At 41.3% G+C, this 18,934-nt stretch overlaps 1 protein-coding gene across 2 annotated transcripts in view; it reads right to left on the reverse strand.

The window, feature by feature from the left end:
• The window catches only part of UBE3C (ubiquitin protein ligase E3C), an 83,255-nt gene that overhangs the window by 35,551 nt on the left and 28,770 nt on the right, over positions 1-18,934 (reverse strand). For both annotated transcript variants that reach the window (XM_033098803.1, XM_033098804.1), the window contains exons 11-14: positions 12,879-12,965; positions 9,300-9,457; positions 8,920-9,152; positions 963-1,067 (exon numbers count right to left, since the gene is read on the reverse strand). In XM_033098803.1, coding sequence (XP_032954694.1) covers positions 963-1,067; positions 8,920-9,152; positions 9,300-9,457; positions 12,879-12,965 — 583 coding nt within the window. The remainder of the gene's footprint in view (positions 1-962; positions 1,068-8,919; positions 9,153-9,299; positions 9,458-12,878; positions 12,966-18,934) is intronic.

Here is an 18,934-nt window from a genome sequence, read left to right on the forward strand (position 1 = left end):
CACAAAACGGCCGATGAGGTTCTTTTTCCTGGAGTCTCATGAACCCGCAGACCAAACACATCTGAGGTTTGGCCCACTGTGCCCGTTTGCCTGCTGCTCACTGCCCACCTCTGCCGGACTCCTGGCCGGCTCACAAAGTCTCCTGGGCTCCCCTGCTCTCCGGCGACAAGCACCCCCCACCTGTCTTGTTCAGAACCAGAACCGACCATCGTGCCATGACGCTTCTTTTCGGGGAACGCTGCCGAGAGGCCCCATCCGGGGCCCCGGTGGGGCTCAGTGGTCTCGGACCTGTCCCGGTGGCTCAGCCTGCTCAGTGCACAGAGCTAGAAGCCACGTGCTTACTGTAAACATAAGCAGCGTACGGACACAGCAGTGCTTCTGAAACGTTCTACAACACTCCTGCTTTCTTTAAGGTTTCTGCAACCTTGTTTCTTCTATACCCTCCCCTCCACCCCACCCCGAAGATTTTGAAATTAATCTAATCATGCCTTTTTCTGACAAACAAAAATGAAAATACCTCAAGTCCTTTGTTATTATTTAAAATTTTAAAGATATATTATACTATTGAATCTACTTTAGATCTAAATCTTAGTAGTATAATATTCAACTTTGTTCCTTTAGAAAATCAAGGGAAAACACTTCTTTTATGTACTAAATATATATTGTTAATTAACACTAATAAAAGCAAAATCTTTTTCAGCCATAAAAAAGAACCATCAGGCTTCAATATAATTGTGGTTAAAAAGCAAAATAAAATTAATAAACCCAGGATGCACATTTTAGTCAACGGTGTTGCTATATATTCTGTGACCTAAGAGTTAATATTTAAAGGTTTAACTCCTTAACCTTTGACTCTGTTAATATTTAGTTATATAATAATAAATTAAAAAATTTTAAAAGATTTATTCTAGCTAACAAAAATCTGTTTAATGAAAAATACTGAAAAGCTCTTTCAGTAACACCTTATCTGCTTTGATGTCTTCTTGATCTGACAGCCAGTGATTTGGAGGGCAAAAATTTCTCCTGGTATCTCTGGACTTCAACATCTTCACTAGGTTGGTGATAACCTGAAGAGGAAGGAAAGGACCATGTCACATAAACGAGCTCAGGAAGTGCCCCAGTCAGAGGGCGAAGGACATGGTGTATTTTGTTACCTAAACGCTCAAGGGCACGGGGGCTTCGGCGACCCAGGGCTGGCCCAGGTCACCACACCAGTTTACAGAAAAGGGTCTCATTCTATGATCGCAAGAATGAGTTCCAAGTACAAGGCAGTTAGTTACTGCCAACAAAGAGAGAAAAGTTAACAGAAATATGTGCAAAGCTTGATGTTTTAAAACTATAAGGGAGACAGTAATGAAGTTCTGAAACACAAATTTGGAATGTATTAGCTCATTGGAGCTATAATGAAAGACGTTTTCTACGTAGAGCGATTTTATAAAACTTTTTCCTGAGGTAAAACACCATTTCTTTTTTTTCCTGAAAAACACTGTATTAAGGGCGCTGGGGGGAAAAGGGACTATCCTAGACACATCTCTCCCATCTTCCAAAAAGAAAAATGGTTTCAGTATTTCCCTTATGGAAGCCTCTGGAGTCAGGTCTACTTCCCACTGTAACTCCACACAAACTTCAGTGCAATTTCCTACCTGAAGCCTCCCCCGTCTCCGGCCCACCCACACCTCTAGTCACAGCTTAGGCCTACATGGTTTTGCCAACAAGCAGTAGTTCCTCTGGCTGTGCAGCAGGCTCCTGCAAACAGAACCCAACTAACTACTGGAACCTGTAGGGACGTGATGACTGACGTGGGATCAGTAAATGTCAGTTTTATAATGAATGATTAAAGAGATCTAACGGCACTATTTAAAAAGAATTGAAGTTTCATATTAAATAGAAATGTATTTTGTCCTAAACAAAGATAAACCAACATAAAATTGTAAATCCAAAGTTTTAAATCATTACAAGCAGGATCTGATCATACAACCATTATGTAGTTAAAGTGAAACTGTGACGATGTTTTCTGAGAAAGTAAGCCAGGCTTGTGTGCACCTTGCATTTAGCTAAGTAAAATACAATTTGGATAAAATATAACTTGGATAGGAATAACAAAATTAGGTGATGTGATTAATTTCCAAATACATCCACTGGGCAAGCAAGATTGCAAAATCTCAATTGTTAACAGAGATTTCCCTTGAAAATCCTACACTGTAGCATCTATATACAACAGAAATAACAAACAACATGCAAATCCTGGCATCTGGGAATACCAGAAATTCTGTGTGTCCAACACAAGTGGGAGAGAAAGTGTCTGTGGTTGACATCTCAGGCCACTGTAATGTAGACACCGCCTGGATGACATGCCCACGGACAGGGAAAAGCAGACCTTGAGTCATTTGGTCATGCAGACAAAGCTGCGTATCACGTTTCCCGGAAAATAAGACCTAACCGGAAAATAAGCCCTAGCATGACTTTTCAGGATGACATCCCCTGAACATAAGCCCCAATGCGTTTTTTGGAGCAAAAATTAATATAAGACCCGGTCTTATTTTCGGGGAAACACGGTAGATATTTCTTACCAGCTCAGCGGTGGCATTTTAAAGCCTGTCACAATACCATGGTGACAGGCTTTGTGAATGAGCAGGGATGAGCTTAGGTAAGTGCTCGGGGTGGTGTCTTAACCCTGGACTCTGCTGTGACTGTGCAGGGCTGAGTCTCCGCAGACGCCGTGTTTTATGACCTGGGCTTTCCAGGGCAGCCCCAGGAGACGGAGGATCGCCTGGTGTGGGTTCTGCCTGGCTAACTGCTGGTCACGACAGTGTGGCCACTGGCCCAGTGACTTAATCCTTGGTCGTCTCTCAGATGTGCTCTCCAAAGGAAGACTGAACCCCAGTGAGTTCTGGGTCTCGGACAAGCACAGCTCCATCCACACAGAGCAGCACGTGCCCTCCCTGCAGTGGAGACGGCAGTACAGCTGCTCTGTATGAAGAACATAATGTCTTACCTTCCATTTTCATAACCAATCACACTAATATTTTAGGAGTTCAGAGTTAACAGGCATTGTGCTGCAATTTACCCATAATAACCCACAACTTACCAAAAGCCATGGTTTCCAACAAGTACTTGTACTTAACACGTGTACTTATTTAGCTGTTCCCACTTATTACTTCAGGCTCCCACGTATCATCCTCTTGCATCCTGACCTGCTCATGAATTTATCATCCCCACCGTGCCGTTGAGGAAACTTAGCTTTATTGAGGAGAAGTAACTTGCTCAAGGGCACGCAGGGGCAGGATGACGGCAGCCTAACTCCAGAAAACAAAACTGTACGTGCCTCCTGGCATTCATGTCTATGCAATCTCTGTTTATGGGAGCACTTTACATAGGTCGCAAACATTATTAAACTGTCCATGAGGCAATGAATACCATAATTTACATTACTTATAAAATGCCTTAGATCGCTGTTCCTCTTTCAAAAAAAAAAAAGAAAAGAAAGAAAAGAGAGGTAAGCGGAGAATGGGGGGGAGAGAAGAAAGAAGAAGATACAGAAGTGCTTTGGAAGGGATGTCAAGATAGCAGTCACTGTGGAAAAGCGAATCTTAACAAATTACAGTTGACAGTAAACCAAACTGGAACACCAGCCTGCACAGGATCGGCAGAGAAAATACAGGACACCTAGTTAAATGTGAATTTCAGAGAAGCATCAAATGATTTTTCAGTATAGGTATGTCCCAAATATCACTTTATTCAAAGTGTAAGCATGTCCCAAATATTGCACTGGACATATTGATATTTAAAAAAGCATTTGTTATCTGAAATTCAAATTTAACTAGGTGACACATTTTTATTTGCTATAGCAACACTAGCTCTGGATCCAGTCCAAAATACTTTTTTAGAAATGTCAAATCCTGTATCTCAAATTCAACTGAGAACATTACCTTCTTCATTTTACACATTTTTTCTTCTAAGTTTTAAAGTAAAATACCATTTTCAGAAACCATGAAAATTTAACTGAGTCCATTCTGTGACGTCAAAACACCTTTAAAACACATTCCTTTTCTCTACATTCATTTTCAGTATTATGAACTCAGCCGCTGTACAAGTACTTAGTACCAAAAAAGCAAAGTTTATGGAGGTAACCATTAAAAAAATGACATGAATCGACTAAAGATTGTTAAAGGTAAGAAAAACTAGAGTAAGAGTTTTAAGCTGAATCAATAGATAGCCAGTAATGAGACCAAAAGATAGTTGTCTCTCAGTTAATTTTATCAAATTTTCTGGCACAGATGGGGCCACTAAAAAGACTCTCCCGAAACTGAAGGCTTATAGAATTCTACATTTAAACAGAGCCTCAGTCATAAATGCCCACACAGGCTGCCACCACCACCACCCATTTTAAGGCGACACCAGTCGGTAATTTTTTCACTCATTCCCAGGAGACTACTACGCAGTTAGACTTAAGAACCAGTGTGTTATGAAGTAAAATAAAACAGCAAACAAGCAAACACTGGAATAACAAGCTGTGCCTAGCTCAATATACAGTTTTAGCAGACTTCAATAGTCATACATATATACTACAACAGGATTATACTGATTAGATGTGTCTTGTCCCCTAGCTCATATTCTTCCATGTTAGAGCTAAACTTCAGAGTAAATACCTGCTCAAAAACTAATAAAATTATTTAAGTACTCAGAAATGCATACAATTGTCATACATGCTCTATCATTTACTATTTGAATTACAAAACAAGTGACACCTGTAAACAGGTTTCCTTAACCCCAATATTAAAAAGATAAGTAGAGGGGCCGGCCCAGTGGCTCAGGCGGTTGGAGCTCTGTTCTAACTCCGAAGTCCCACATGGGCCAGTGGGCTCTCAACCACAAGGTTGCCGGTTCAACTCCTCGAGTCCCGCAAGGGATGGTGGGCTTTGCCCCCTGCAACTAAGATTGAACACGGCACCTTGAGCTGAGCTGCCTCTGAGCTCCCGGATGGCTCAGTTGGTTGAAGCGCGTCCTCTCAACCACAAGCCGGTTTGACTCCTGCAAGGGATGGTGGGCTGCGACCCCCGCAACTAGCAACGGCAACTGGACTTGGAGCGCCCTCCACAACTAAGACTGAAAGGACAGCAACTTGACTTGGAAAAAAATCCTGGAAGTACACACTGTTCCCCAATAAAGTCCTGTTCCCCTTCCCCAATAAAATCTTAAAAATAAGTAAGTAGATAACTGCTCAGGAACATACAGACTCCTCGTAAGGAGCACACTTAATAACTGTCCAAGCTCAAGGTCACGAATGAACAAGCACTGTTCACCGATCACTGTACGTCTGCGAGCTCACTGGCTGTGAGGACCACAAGGCATCCTGACCAATAACCTGAGGCAGACATTGTTTAGCATTTCATACACTCTGTCATGTAATAAGTGTCCATATACACGTATGTATTATTTAAGGCTACTGACGTTCACGTATGATATTTCTGAATGAAGATCCCTGATATTTATATTACTGCAACCAAAAAAGTACACAGTCCAAATTTTGAAAGGCACCTGGTAGACTAAATTACATTATTAAGAATCTCTTTTTAATCTTAAATCTGATACGTAAAATCTGGTAAGTTAAATCAAACATCTAAGGAAATTCTTCAGATAGTTCAATACAAAACATAGGATATGGCATGTAATCTATGGGTCTTTAAGTGTGGCCAATGTGTAATGTGGTAAATATCCATCAAATAAGGACTTTTTAGGATTTTGATACCATGAAGAATATGTGAAAATGAAATACACGAAAAACCGGTAAAGCACCAGCTCCAAGATTATCATCTCACAGGGGACCTGAGTGAGTGTCCCCGTCAATCAAGCGTCTCGCGGGACCAGCAGTCGCTTTTCTCCGTCCTGTGTGCTCCAATGCACCCACCTCTCAACTCTGTTCTCTCTCAGTGTCATTAGTGGAAGGCTGTCCTTGTCACTGTACAATGACACTGGAAGTCTGGCCTCACTATGATTCCCCCAGCAGAGGGTGGAGTCAGTGTTCCGGGATGAAGCAAGTGGGTGATGGAATATGTGACAGTAATGCCACCCTAACCCCTAACCTAGAAAAGTCATGATGTGTCTGATATGGATTACTGCTGCCAAAGGCTCACCACGTTTTACACAACCCTCAGCAACCACTTGTTAAAAAGGTTTCTTTTTAAAGACAAATGCTCACCAGCATGTTTCCATCTTACTTTACAGTCAAAATCAAAACAAATAAAACCCTAAGAAGACAGAAAAGCACGCGGCTTGTGGCTTGAGCCTCATGGTCACCACCAACAGCTGACGGGGCGCATGTGGCAGGGTTAGTCAGCGCTCCACCCGATTTGACTGCGAACTTCTGAACGGCTTTGAAACCGGAAAACCCCACCCGAGAGCCTACACAGTGACTGTGGCTCTGGACTGAAAGCATGCGGGGAGGGCGCAGAGCCCCTCATCAATCGGGGTCGCCCAGGGCTTCACTCGGGAGCGCCTGTCTCCTCCCGGGGCTGAAGCAATCACAGCTGTAAATTACACTCCACGGGAGTTTATAAACTTGATAAATGCATCAACTGTTTTAGCAGTGTCGATTCAGGCTTTAGAAACTGACCTTCACTCTCACAGTGACAAAGAAAGATGATTCTATCCACTTAAAACTCAATGTCCTGTGATCAGCTGGCAGAGCCTCTCACAGAAATTAGTTCGAGGACCAGCACAGGACTGAAAAATGAAAATGGTCGGTGCCTGAAGGAGTCGGGTCTCATCATTTGCAATTGTGTCACAATCAACAGAAGGCACAAAATCACTGGCAAAACGCTTTTACCTTCTTTGGTGGGTTCTGCTTTGAATTCCTCAACTCAACTTGGCACCAGGACATAAAAAATGCTAACATTTTATTTTAGTGCTTTCCAGAGGGGAGTATAGACGAGCAGCTGAGATCAAATGATGGCTCTGTCACCTACTGGTCATGCGACCTCACTTGTGAGACGCGCTTAACGCCAGTGTCTTCCTCACAAGCTGCTACACTAAATGAGTGAATAATGGAAAGCTCTTAGAATGCTGTCTGGGACATAGCAACAACTGAGGGGTAAATTCTTACATCACATAAAGATAATCTTTTCTATATATAAAAAAAAGCTAATAGCAGCTGAAACCTTTCCTATTCAGACTATGCCTTAATTTTTTTTTCTTATTTTCAGGGCTTAGCTCATTAACAGGTAGTAAAAAAAATTTTTTTTTCCTCCAAAGAACAGGAAAGCTGTTCAAAAAACTGTCTTCAAACAATTCTGTTCTAAACTCAGAAGGTCTTACCTAAAACAATTGATACCAAAAAAGGTGAACTTTCACCCTAATTCTTAAAATCCTTAATAAAGTGGTACTAAGTCATGTCAGGCATAAGAAAAAATTCACCACAAAATTTCCACTTAACACTTAAGCAAAATAAAACAGGGCCAGGTGTAAAATACATGGCATTATTAAACCCAGAGATTTCCAGGTCCTAAAGATAAGCCTGTCGTGTGAAGATTATTAAATTCTCAACAGGTGCTATAAAATGATGAAATTATCTGACACTGTACACAATGCCTGATATCCTACATAATGGAAAGCTTTATTAACAAAGATCCCAGAGTTTAATTAAAAGCTTAAGGAAAAACACATATGGTACCATAATACGCATATCCAGGAAAAGCTTACATAAGAATTATAGGTTTTAAATGGGTAAGACAGCTTATTTTTAACTTAGAAAAGTTGCAAAATGGTCAATCTTTAAAAAAGGATATATTAAGGGCTCAACATGTGACCTTCCAAATTTACTTAGGAATACAGAGATCAGTAATTAAAATAAATTGTGCAAACATATATTACATTAATCTGCACAAATTATAAATTCAGTGATGCATTAGTACTGTGTTCGGTGCAATCCCAACATTATCAGTTACTCTCACTGCCACTAATGCCCGTGCTCATAAGTGAAATGTGTTGTAAAATCAGGCAGAACGGGCTGGATAGAGACTGTGCAGCGCTCGTTGGATGAATAAGCAATCCTTAATTAGCCCATCAGGTTAAGTGCAAGCATTAATGGGCCTTTTCTAAAGTCTAGCTTGACATCTCTCTCCAAACATGGCCAAGAAGAAAGTTCCATTAGCAATATTAATACAAGCTTAGTTGATCATTTTCATTCAATTAACTTCTTTCAATTAAATAGATAGCTTGACAAAAGCAGTGATAAAAGACCTGAAGGGACAGCTGATGACTCGAACTGCACATTACTGCGCGAGAGGTCGCCGGTACTAAACGGACTGTAAATCTAGCATTCAATTTGGAAAATGCGTTTCTTCTGCTCTCACTCCTTTAATGAGCGATTTTAGCTGACTAGATGTGTTTGCTGCAGAAATTTCATGGGAAGTCAAGCACCCTTTTTCTTTTCTTTTTTTCTGCCCCAATAGTCATATTCTCAGTGGTGGTGGTTTGCTGCCAACAGTCCAGCCACACTAACTCCTAAGTTCTCCTTCTGCATGGTTAAAAATGAAGATATTTTAGAATAATTTATATCCAACTTGCATTAAATTGATGACTTTAGTCCACCTTTGTTAATCAATTTCTTAAAAGAGTAAAACAATAAAATCTGTATAGGAGATCTTTTAGTGAAAAAGGAAAACATCAAAAAAAATTTTTATTTATACTATATATACCTTGTCACTAAAAGTACTTAGGGCAATTTATAAAAAATGCAATGTAATGATATAAAAATAAGGTTCTAAAAGAAGGCAAATGTAAAATGAAAATGACTTAATTTAAAAGTTGTGTAAATTAAAAATGACACCTAAAACAAACCTGTATTTCTTTTCTGAATGAGTCAACTCAAAACACATTTGTACATTAGTTGACCTCAGTAAACAAAAATAAACTCTGTACCTTAAAGAGCTGAATCCATCGTTTTTGTTCCATCTGTATACACTGCTGCATTTCAGAACTAGTCGTGACTCCAATACTTTGAAACGCTGTAAGGTATTCTTCTCGGACTTCCGGTTTTGTTTCTGGATACGCCAGCTTGATGATCCCTAAGCACGCATCTCGAAGGCAGCGAGACAGCACGATCAGCTCTTCTAAAGTGAATGGCATCATTGATGATTGTCTCTGGCCGACAACTGAAAAACAATCCAATCTTCTGTCATAATTTTTTATTAATTTCTCAACACACAGAAAGACTTAAAAAGGCTTAAAAATTGTTCTATCATCTATGAAAACGGATAGGTCATGGGGCCAGCAACAAACTAATTAGTCAAAATTCTTACCTTCTATTGGGTCACCGAAGAATTCATTATCATGTATGGAAATTAGTGAATGACTAAACAAGGAGCTAAAGAGGTAAAAGAGTGGGATGATACGACCAGAATCTTCAAATGACATGGGGGAACCCCTTGAAATCACCTGAAGCAGTGGAACCATAGACCTTGAATTGGGGAAAGGGAGAGAAGAAACAATAATTTTCAGATTAGTTTTAGTTTGGGAACAAATTAAGACATGACCTAAGACAAATATAATCAGGGAACGTGATATTTACATTAGCAATCTACTTAAAGAGACGGTAAAGTCATCCTAACACTATGTTAATAAGTAACAAATTAAAAAAAAGGACACCATCTCCCCCACTCTTGACTAATGAATGTTCTCAGTGAAAAAAATTATGAACGCCACTATTAAAGAAGCACACTTCACTTTTAGGTTGAAAACCACCCCTTCCCCCTCCATTTAACATAGTTAACAAAGGCAGATCGTTCTGGTCTTATGAAAACTTTATTTTTCATGAGAACTTAGTAAGTTCTCATGAAAATTTACATTTAGGAACACTGAAATTAGCGGACTACTGATCCCGGGTTAGAACCTTCAGGAATAGTCTCCCTTTTTCTATACTGGGCCTTGTTCCTCTTACCCAAGTTTGCCTGCCAGCTCCATTCCTATTCCTGCTTTACAAGGGGTCGCCCAACTCCCAGAGCAGCTCTAAAGTGACACAGTCCTGGGGGCGCTCAGTAGGCTCCTTCGCCTGCCAAGAGCTGGGACCTATTAGAGTTCCTTGTCTCACCTGGAATCTGTTCCCTTTCTCTCTTGGTTCAATGTGATTCCTTATCTCACTGAACATTTAGCTAACGGGTTCACCTGTAAGCTCTCTCCAAACTGTAAAACCCACTGTCCCCTACAGCATGTCAAATCACTCCTGCGTTAGACGTGGTGGGCAAGATCATTCTCTTATCTTCCGTCGTGTATGTTTATACCTTGCACATCTATTTCCACAAAACCACAGCTCTGTATTAGATGACATATGACCGGGAGTCAGGCTCCACAAATGATAACTGCTGCCCAGCACTGCAAAAGTTCTAGAGGGGAGAGCACAGCAGGCGATGAGGAGGTAAGGCCCGGCAGTGAGCTTGGATGAACCCCTGAAGCTTCAGGGTGTCCATGGTACGCAGTTCAGGGCAGAGCACTGCCATCAGCAGGCACCCCAACGAACTCTGTTCCCACTGAGAAGAAACACCCTCTGGCCACTGCCCCTCCCACCTGCACATGCCTTAGTCCTTACTGCAGGCACTGAGCCCTGAGCACTGAGCTCTGGGCACTGAGCACTGAGCACCAGTCACTAAGCACTGGTCACTGAGCCCTGAGCCCTGAACCTGAACACTGAGCACCAAGCACTGAGCACCAGCTGGATGAGTCAGAGAACAGAAGGGATTGGTCCCAAGTACAAATGCACGAGGACATATAAAAAGGGACAAAGTACACTGTCTCATCTCATCGCCAAAGCCAGGATGACAGAAAAGGCCATGAATGTGGAGGATAGGAGGCATGGGGGCGGCTTAACTGCACAGCAGGGACCCCTCTCTACCTCCTGTCACTCCCCATGTGGAAAGTGGGCAACCTGTCATCAGAACAGTCCCTGCGAATTAAAGACAGTAAGGGGCTGTGCCAGCCGCCGGGTCACTGCACAAGCCGGTGTTGGTAAGGGGTGACTAACGGAAGACAACAGAAACCAGCCGGCCATGGCTTCCTCCATCTCAGTCCCCGAGGAGCCTCAGACAGTCGCAGACCCCTGGGCTTCTGACACAGGCCCCGGACGCCAGCCTCAGGGGTTGGACAAGGAAATGTGCCCTCTGACTGGCTCCCTTGGTGACCCTTTGCTCACCGATGCTTAGGCGTCCCGTCCCGGCTGTGTAAGTCCTGCTGTGAAACTAGTTTCAAGTTAAACTCAGTACCAGTTCCAGAAAACTTGGGCACTTTATTCCAGCACAAACGTGAGGTACACATCAGGACTGATTAAGTTTCCTGACGGACTTGACAAGTACAAAGAAACTCAAGTTCTCACATTGACTTTTAAGAAATAATGATTTTAAACATCTGTAGAACTTTACCAACTTATTAAATCATGTTACTAATTGAATGTAATTAACAGTGACTCATTTTTCTTTCACACACCACGACTCCATTTCCTCACCAAGAGACAAACACCATAAACCAACAGGCCATCAGGAGGCACACTACGACAGCATGTGTTGCTAAGCTGACACGCTAGAGGTCAATGACAATTTCCTGTCCCAATGATCCCCAATATCTTTCAGCCTTAAACAAACCTGTCATTCAGGAAAGCCAAAGCTGACACTGTCAGAAGCGGCTGAAATGCACCAAAACCAAAAGCAAGCATACCTAAAAACCTCACATTTTAATTTGAAAATGAAGAGATGTAAAAGAATATTTCTGGGTTTCTCTACTTCTGCTACGCACTGTTGATACAAGATAAACCACTTACCCTTTCTGAGGTTAAGTTGTAGTGGTATCGTTAAAAAGCCCCTTTACTCACTTAAGATGCATAAAATTAAAGGAAAAAAACATGAAAGTAACTCAAAGTGATGCTACTAAAACACAGACAGTCCCGTTATTGGAAGAACAGTTCGTGCAGCTGAGTTGGACACGAGTCCTTTCACGCCAGGGCTGACCACTGAAACGTGATCACCTTTTTCTCCACATACCTCACTGAAAAGCTCAAGGTCCAGAAATTTCAACACAAGACTTTCCAGTACCACCAAGCGTGTCACAGAGTGAGTTAGATTGCAGATGAGCGCACATTCAAATTCTGGATACCCAACCCTCCATCTTGCAACTTCTTGTCCACCCCCTCAAAAAGCCACAAAACAAAACAAAACAGAACAAAACACTCTTCCTTCCAAAGTTTTGCCCTAGAATGGGGCCGTAACCTCCAAAACAGCGAGCATCACACTGTGAAGCTTAGTCCCCCAGGACCTGAGTTACACGCTTCGTCCTTCCTCTCACAGCACAGACGGATTTGCTCAGACTCGACAGACGGGAAATTCAACACAGTCATGGGCTAAGCCAGTTTACTATGAGATTAAATGCTCTACTTTCTACACATTCAAATAAAATATGTGTATTAAAGATTCTAGCCTTCGAGTTACATCAAGACTCAGGTAAGAGAAATTAAATTATTTCTACATAAAGCTTTAAAAACCAACTTCTACAATATATGATATCTTTTGATGTGTTAAGTTTTCTTCAAATCTGTTTTCACTATCTGAAGCACAGGAAAGTCATTTGGAGAAAAGAAATTTCAAGTCTCTGGTTTGCAAAAAATGACTAGAATTTCTAAAAGAAATTTACCCTCAGATAAAGCCATATTCTTAATAATATATATAAACAACTATGAAATTGGCATAATTTTCTTTTTGTGAAATTGAGACCATCTAGAATTTACATTCTACTATGAAATAAGCTAGATATAAGCAGTCCTTACAACACCTTCGTACAGTCCTTTCATTAGGTGCCACTTCCCACGTTAAGTTCAGTCTAGAAATCCGTGTAACACGTACCCTGTGATCATCCGTGTTGTCATTGAAGATATGAGGGACCAAAGATGCCTCAGAAACCTGGCATTAAAGGCTAAACTGTAGAGAAGCCTAAAAGGAACGGGGGAAATAAGAGTAAGTGAACACTCATTCAATGGCTTTCTTCAACAAAAGCTACACACTGAGCATAACAGACAATCTGGAATATATCTGCATCAACACCACAAAGAGCACATTCCCTATGACAGCTGCCTGGTGAGTGTGATGGGAGAGCCCTGGCGCCCCAGCTACTGGCTGTGCCTGCTGCCCCCGACGGGTGCCCCGAGCTGGGAGCCCCGCGCTGCGGCTACCTGGGCTACCCCGAGGGACTGGGCTGGCTGCTCCACGGCACAGGTGAGTTTGTTCCCTTCTGAGCACATGTCATAACATAGTAACATCCTGAAACATTACGTATCACATCACTGATGTTATTACTACTAATATACAGTGTAAACTTTCTAAGTATTAAGTAACTGATTTTAAGTAACCATTCTTAAACACAAAAAATGTTTTTTTAATGTTAACTAACATCTAAAATTTTTTAAGTCTAAAAATATATTTAAAGGTTAAAAACCCCTCTGTATAATATCAATGATTTAAAACTAAGGAACTTTGTGGATAACTTAATTAGCTCTATGCAGCACCCTCCATTTTTTAATAAAATGACTTTATAGTCACAATGTTTGAAAAACAACTTGCATAAAATATTTTTTTAAGTGTAGGAGTCAAACAGTAAATTTCTACTTTATGAGACGAACTCACAGTAAAAAGGTTCAGGATGATGGGAAACAGGGTTTGCAGACAAGAATGTGATTCACATGTGATTTACTTTCACACCATCTTAGAAGAACAAGGAAGGTGGAGTGTGACAACAGGTGGCTCTGGGAGCAGAATAAGGAATGGAAGAGGCACGAGAAGGGCCCCGGTGAAAACCTGAAGATGAAAGGACTCCGTACAGTCTGAGCACTTTTGTGGGGTGCTGAGGTGGAAGGGGAAGAGGTCTGGGAGAGCCAATGTGACCCCAAGGCTCCTGAGGACAGAGGGTTCTTTTCTCGCCTGATGGCGACCACAGCCAGGGCTCCCCCCAGACCCTTGCCAGCTCCCTTCATGAGCATTGGCCATTAACAGTCGCGGGTGTGGTCTGTATCCACAGTTCTCCACAGCTTTAATTACCATAGTTACTGCAAATACTGTACTGGGTATAATACAAAATACTTTAACAGACTAAATTTTGTAATAAGTGTACTAATTTAAATAGTGAAAGAGAAACAAAGAAAGTTTAGATAAATAAGTTACTTTTCAATAAAAAAAAAAGAAATCTGAAATTTGATCGATCATTTTCTTGGATTCAATCCAAAATATCAGATCCGTTCTTCAGGACTGGTATTTTCTCAGCATACAGACAGATATGGAGGTTTAAAAAAGAAATCAATCTCATTTCTGTGTGGTGCAGTTTGAGATGTCCAAATGGCATTAAAAGCACAACCATAAAAAATAATGAAAAGTATGTGAAATTTACCTAGAATCAAGAAATCTTAGGCGAGAAAGACTCTATTAGATCATTTAGCCCAACCACTCTTCAGACGCCATGGAGGCCAAAAGCAATCTGTTTTCATCAGCAAATGAAGGGGTTGGACTACATCAATTCTAAGGTCTTTCCCAGCTCAAATATATGACTGTACATCAAGTGTGTTACATTTGTCACAAGTACACTCTGTGACAAAGTGGTAACCATACTACACTAACTCATAGGAAAGCCAACTGGGTAAAGCTCAAAATTAGGGTGAGAAATTAAATACAAAAATTTACTGGAATAATGAAAAATGGTAACACAGTAACTTACAGGAGATCAAGGAAATAAACCGTGTTATCAAATATTCTGAGTCCCTGTCTTAAAGTACAAATTTCCACCCAAACGTCAGTGTTGAAAACGAGCTGTATCAGAAAGGCATAACACAGACTCCGTCTCTGACATATTTAAACACTTACCATAAACCAAGTATATAAATGAAGTGCTAAAATTTTGATTTTCCTGCCTTTATGAAGTATTATATGCTATCAAGGCTACCGAAACCACCACACAGAGCAAAAGAATAAGACAAAAGTTAAGAAAAACATGAACTTTCAACACCAAAGAATTCTAGAAGGTAGTATTTGCTTGCCTTATTTCTTTTGGGTCAAGAAATTGAGTCCTTTTAAAAAACATTATCTAGTATAATTTTATTGATACCAAGATTGATTAAAATGTGTTAAATATAAATACTAAAATTTAGCACCTCAAAAATCAGAAAAAAAAATTACACATTTTCAACAGGTGAGTTTCTTTTTTTCCCCTAACAACACAAGAGGGCAAAAGAAAATTAGCGACATGTCATCCCATCTTCCCCAAAATAATCAGCATTAATACCTAGGTATATAAACCATACAGATACTCTGTCCATATGTAAACAAAAAAAGGTTCTCCCAATATATTCTCTTATAATACATTTTCTCACAAAAATTACAATTAACATGTTTATAATTAACCTCTTTCCACATATATCTGAAACACCATTTAATGGCTACACATTTCCAAAGTTATATTTCAAGTTAACTTTGAAACAATTGTATTTCCTAAATTAACCACTCAATAATAAAATAAAATATTAAATATTTTTGTAAGTTACTGAAGGTTATTTAGTTTGGGGCTTTACTGCCAAACGGCAAAGAAGTGACATACTCTTTACATAAGCTGGGATGGATTAAAAATTACCCATTAAGCTTTCTTTAGCTGCGACAACCCTATGAGTTAATTAGCAAAGGCTGACACTTCCGACCCAGGTCATAAATTCAGGCCACTTGTCTGCAGGGACTATTCCAGTTATTAGAACACAATAGACGACACCAGCTCACACACAGGCAGTGAAGGTCACGACAGCAAACGGCTCTCAGGTACTTCCTCTGTATGTAAAGCTGTCACAGGTAAAAGAAATACGACAAGCCAGCCACCCAAAGACGCTCCCACACTTGGAGCACACAAGTACCAATGTGACACTTTGTGTTTTCTGCTGGAAGTGTCACTTGATTGGCAAAAGGGATATTAAAAACACAGTATTAAAATGCATTTCACCTCTAAGACAATGCGAGGTTAAAAGCAAATTCTAAATTTCCTTAATGAGAATAAAAACTTTAAGACATATTTCAGTTGGAGGCAACTTGCCAAAACATTTTCTTCTCCGACAAATGAGGAACTGAGACTAGAAGATAAGCTCTGGAAATACAGCTGTGTTACATTAACACCCCAGTGCTAAAATCCTAACCAGTTTAAACAGACAGTTCCCTTTACCTGATAACTGACTTTCTTTAATTTTAAGATGAACAGACTCAACTTTCCCTTACACTAAGTTTAAATTAAATGGGGGAAAGCAGCACTCGATGCCTTGGACATGTCCCTGAAGTACCCTTCCCTTACAATTTCTTAACACTATTCTTAGAAGAGAACTTTCTTTATGATTTTGATGTGCCTGCCAATAACTCCTGCCAATCAGTTTATCATCTACCCATGATTTCAAAATAGATTTACTAATAAAATTAAATCATTGTGTTGAAATGTTAAAAAGCTCATGAATTTTATTTGACTTAACAGAATGCAAATTTTAACATGAATCAATAGCCAATTAAATCAATAGATTATACTGAAACTATCATTGATAATAAAAGCAAACATGAAATCACAGGCAAAAAAACAAATGTCTCTCACTATAGGTACATCCTTAGTATTTTTTCTAAAGTATCATAAAAATCTGTTTACAAAACCATGAAGTTTATAATAATTCTACACTCTACAAAGAAAAATCCGTATTTTTATCCATTGAAGCCATCTGCATAATCATTCTACCTCAAATTATTAAAGATATGGACATAGCATCAGGAGCTAAGGAGCAGCCATTATCACATTACTTACAAGTGCTTGGAGAACAGATGGCGCAATAGCCATACATATCCAGGGCACACGGCTGTGTCTAAATCACAATGATTGATAACACACAATTAAGCGGGCTCGTTCTATTAGTTTTGGGTAGAAAAATCAAGTATGTGTTGTAATAAAACTGATTTGCGATGCCTTGAGATTTGATGTATTTACAAGAAAACTATAGGCAAATTGTACCAACCTTTCTGATCCCTAAAACACTACCTTCAAAATTCTGTTTCAAAGTTTTTAGATATTAACAGAAGAGCCAGCCCCAAAGAATATGCCCATCTACCCGCCTCCTTGGCATCAGCACTCTAAACGGCAGCACCTATCTATCGTAAAATGAAAATTTCCCTGGAGTTGGAATAGGAGGAGAACTCTCAGCACGTACACTCAGGAAGGCTTGAGAGAGATGGTAACCTCTGATGAATCTAACAGATTAGTTCAGCCACAGGAGACAGGAGGCCAGAGGACGCGTTTTGGAGAGACCATGTAGGCAAAAGCTGAGAGGCATGCGACACCAGGGCGGCATAAAACTAGCACAACAGGACCAAAAAAAAGGCAAGTCAGGGGCCGGCCCGGTGGCTCAGGCGGTTAGAGCTCCATGCTCCTAACTCCGAAGGCTGCCGGTTCGATTCACACATGGGCCAGTGGGCTCTCAACCACAAGGATGCCGGTTCAATTCCTCGACTCCCGCAAGGGATGGTGGGCAGCGCCCCCTGCAACTAAGATTGAACACGGCAGCTTGAGCTGAGCTGCCTCCAGGATGGCTCAGTTGGTTGGAGCGCATCCTCTCAACCACAAGGTTGCCAGTTCGACTCCCGCAAGGGATGGTGGGCTGCGCCCCCTGCAACTAGCAATGGCAACTGGACCTGGAGCTGAGCTGCACCCTCCACAACTAAGATTGAAAGGACAACAACTTGACTTGGAAAAAAGGCCTGGAAGTACACACTGTTCCCCAATAAAATCTTAAAAAAAAAAAAAAAAAAAAAAAGGCAAGTCAGGAAGCAGGGCAGAGGCTGGAAATACAGTCCGAGCAGTGGCCCAAAGCTCAGGACGCAAGTCCTCCACGCAAGTCCTACGCTAAGGACTGTGGGCTGTTTTCCTGAAAGCAAAGGGGATCCACTGGTACATGTTCAGTTTAAGCAAGAGGATGAAATAATCAGGGCTGTATTTTGACAATTCAGTCTGGCAAAACCCGACATAAGAGGAGCAGCAGGCATGCATCGTGGTGACCAGTGCGTGCGGGCTGACTGGGGAAGGCGTGCTCTAAGCCTAGGTCCCGGCCGGCCCGCTGGCGCTGTCCAACAGACTTTGTCCTGACGAAAGATCTCAGCCACTGGCTGCACATGACTCCTAAGCCCGGGAAACGGGCCAGTGTGGCCGAGGAACTGGGCTTGTACACTAATTTTAATAAACTTAAACTGAAGCAGCCACGTTTCACAAGTGGCTGCCCTACAGGACAACCCCTAGGCTTGGAGGTCAACAACAGAGCTCAGTCGTGGGCATGTAAGGGTCTGGGCACAGCCCTGGGAGCCGCTGAGCAAGAGTCCAGAGCTCCAGAAAGGCTGGAGCTACTTGAATGGAAGAGACCACCCAGAGAATCAACTGAGTAGAACAGGCCTAAGAAACTGAACAGAAAAAGGAGGCTAAGAAGTTTTGAAAACACTGAAACAGACAAAAAAGATCTGTGGAAGAAACTGAGGGGAGAGGTCCAAGAGTAAAGGAAGACGCGTGGGAATGGGTCTGTGGGGGAACACGTAAAGGGACTCAGGAAGAGGGAGGAGGGGGCAGGGCAGTGCCTGCGCAGGGACCAGGGACCCTGAGTCTGGGCTGAGCGTGGGGCTGCAGGCGGCCTGTGGGGCGTCACCTCTTTAAGTGAAAAAGGAAGATACACAACAATGTGAATAGGAACCTACTTTCTGTGTCAGAAAGGTGGAAAAGGTAGGACTACCTATTGGTTATTATTCATAATTCTGTGTCTTCCTTTTTTCACTTAAACCACACCTTGGAAACTGTTCCATATCAATGTAAAAAGGGCCTCCACATTTTTTATACAGCCTGACAGTCAATGTGAAGCCAATTAAAA

Source organism: Rhinolophus ferrumequinum, chromosome 26 (genome assembly GCF_004115265.2).
Source record: "Rhinolophus ferrumequinum isolate MPI-CBG mRhiFer1 chromosome 26, mRhiFer1_v1.p, whole genome shotgun sequence".
Classification (NCBI taxonomy): Eukaryota; Metazoa; Chordata; class Mammalia; order Chiroptera; family Rhinolophidae; genus Rhinolophus; species Rhinolophus ferrumequinum.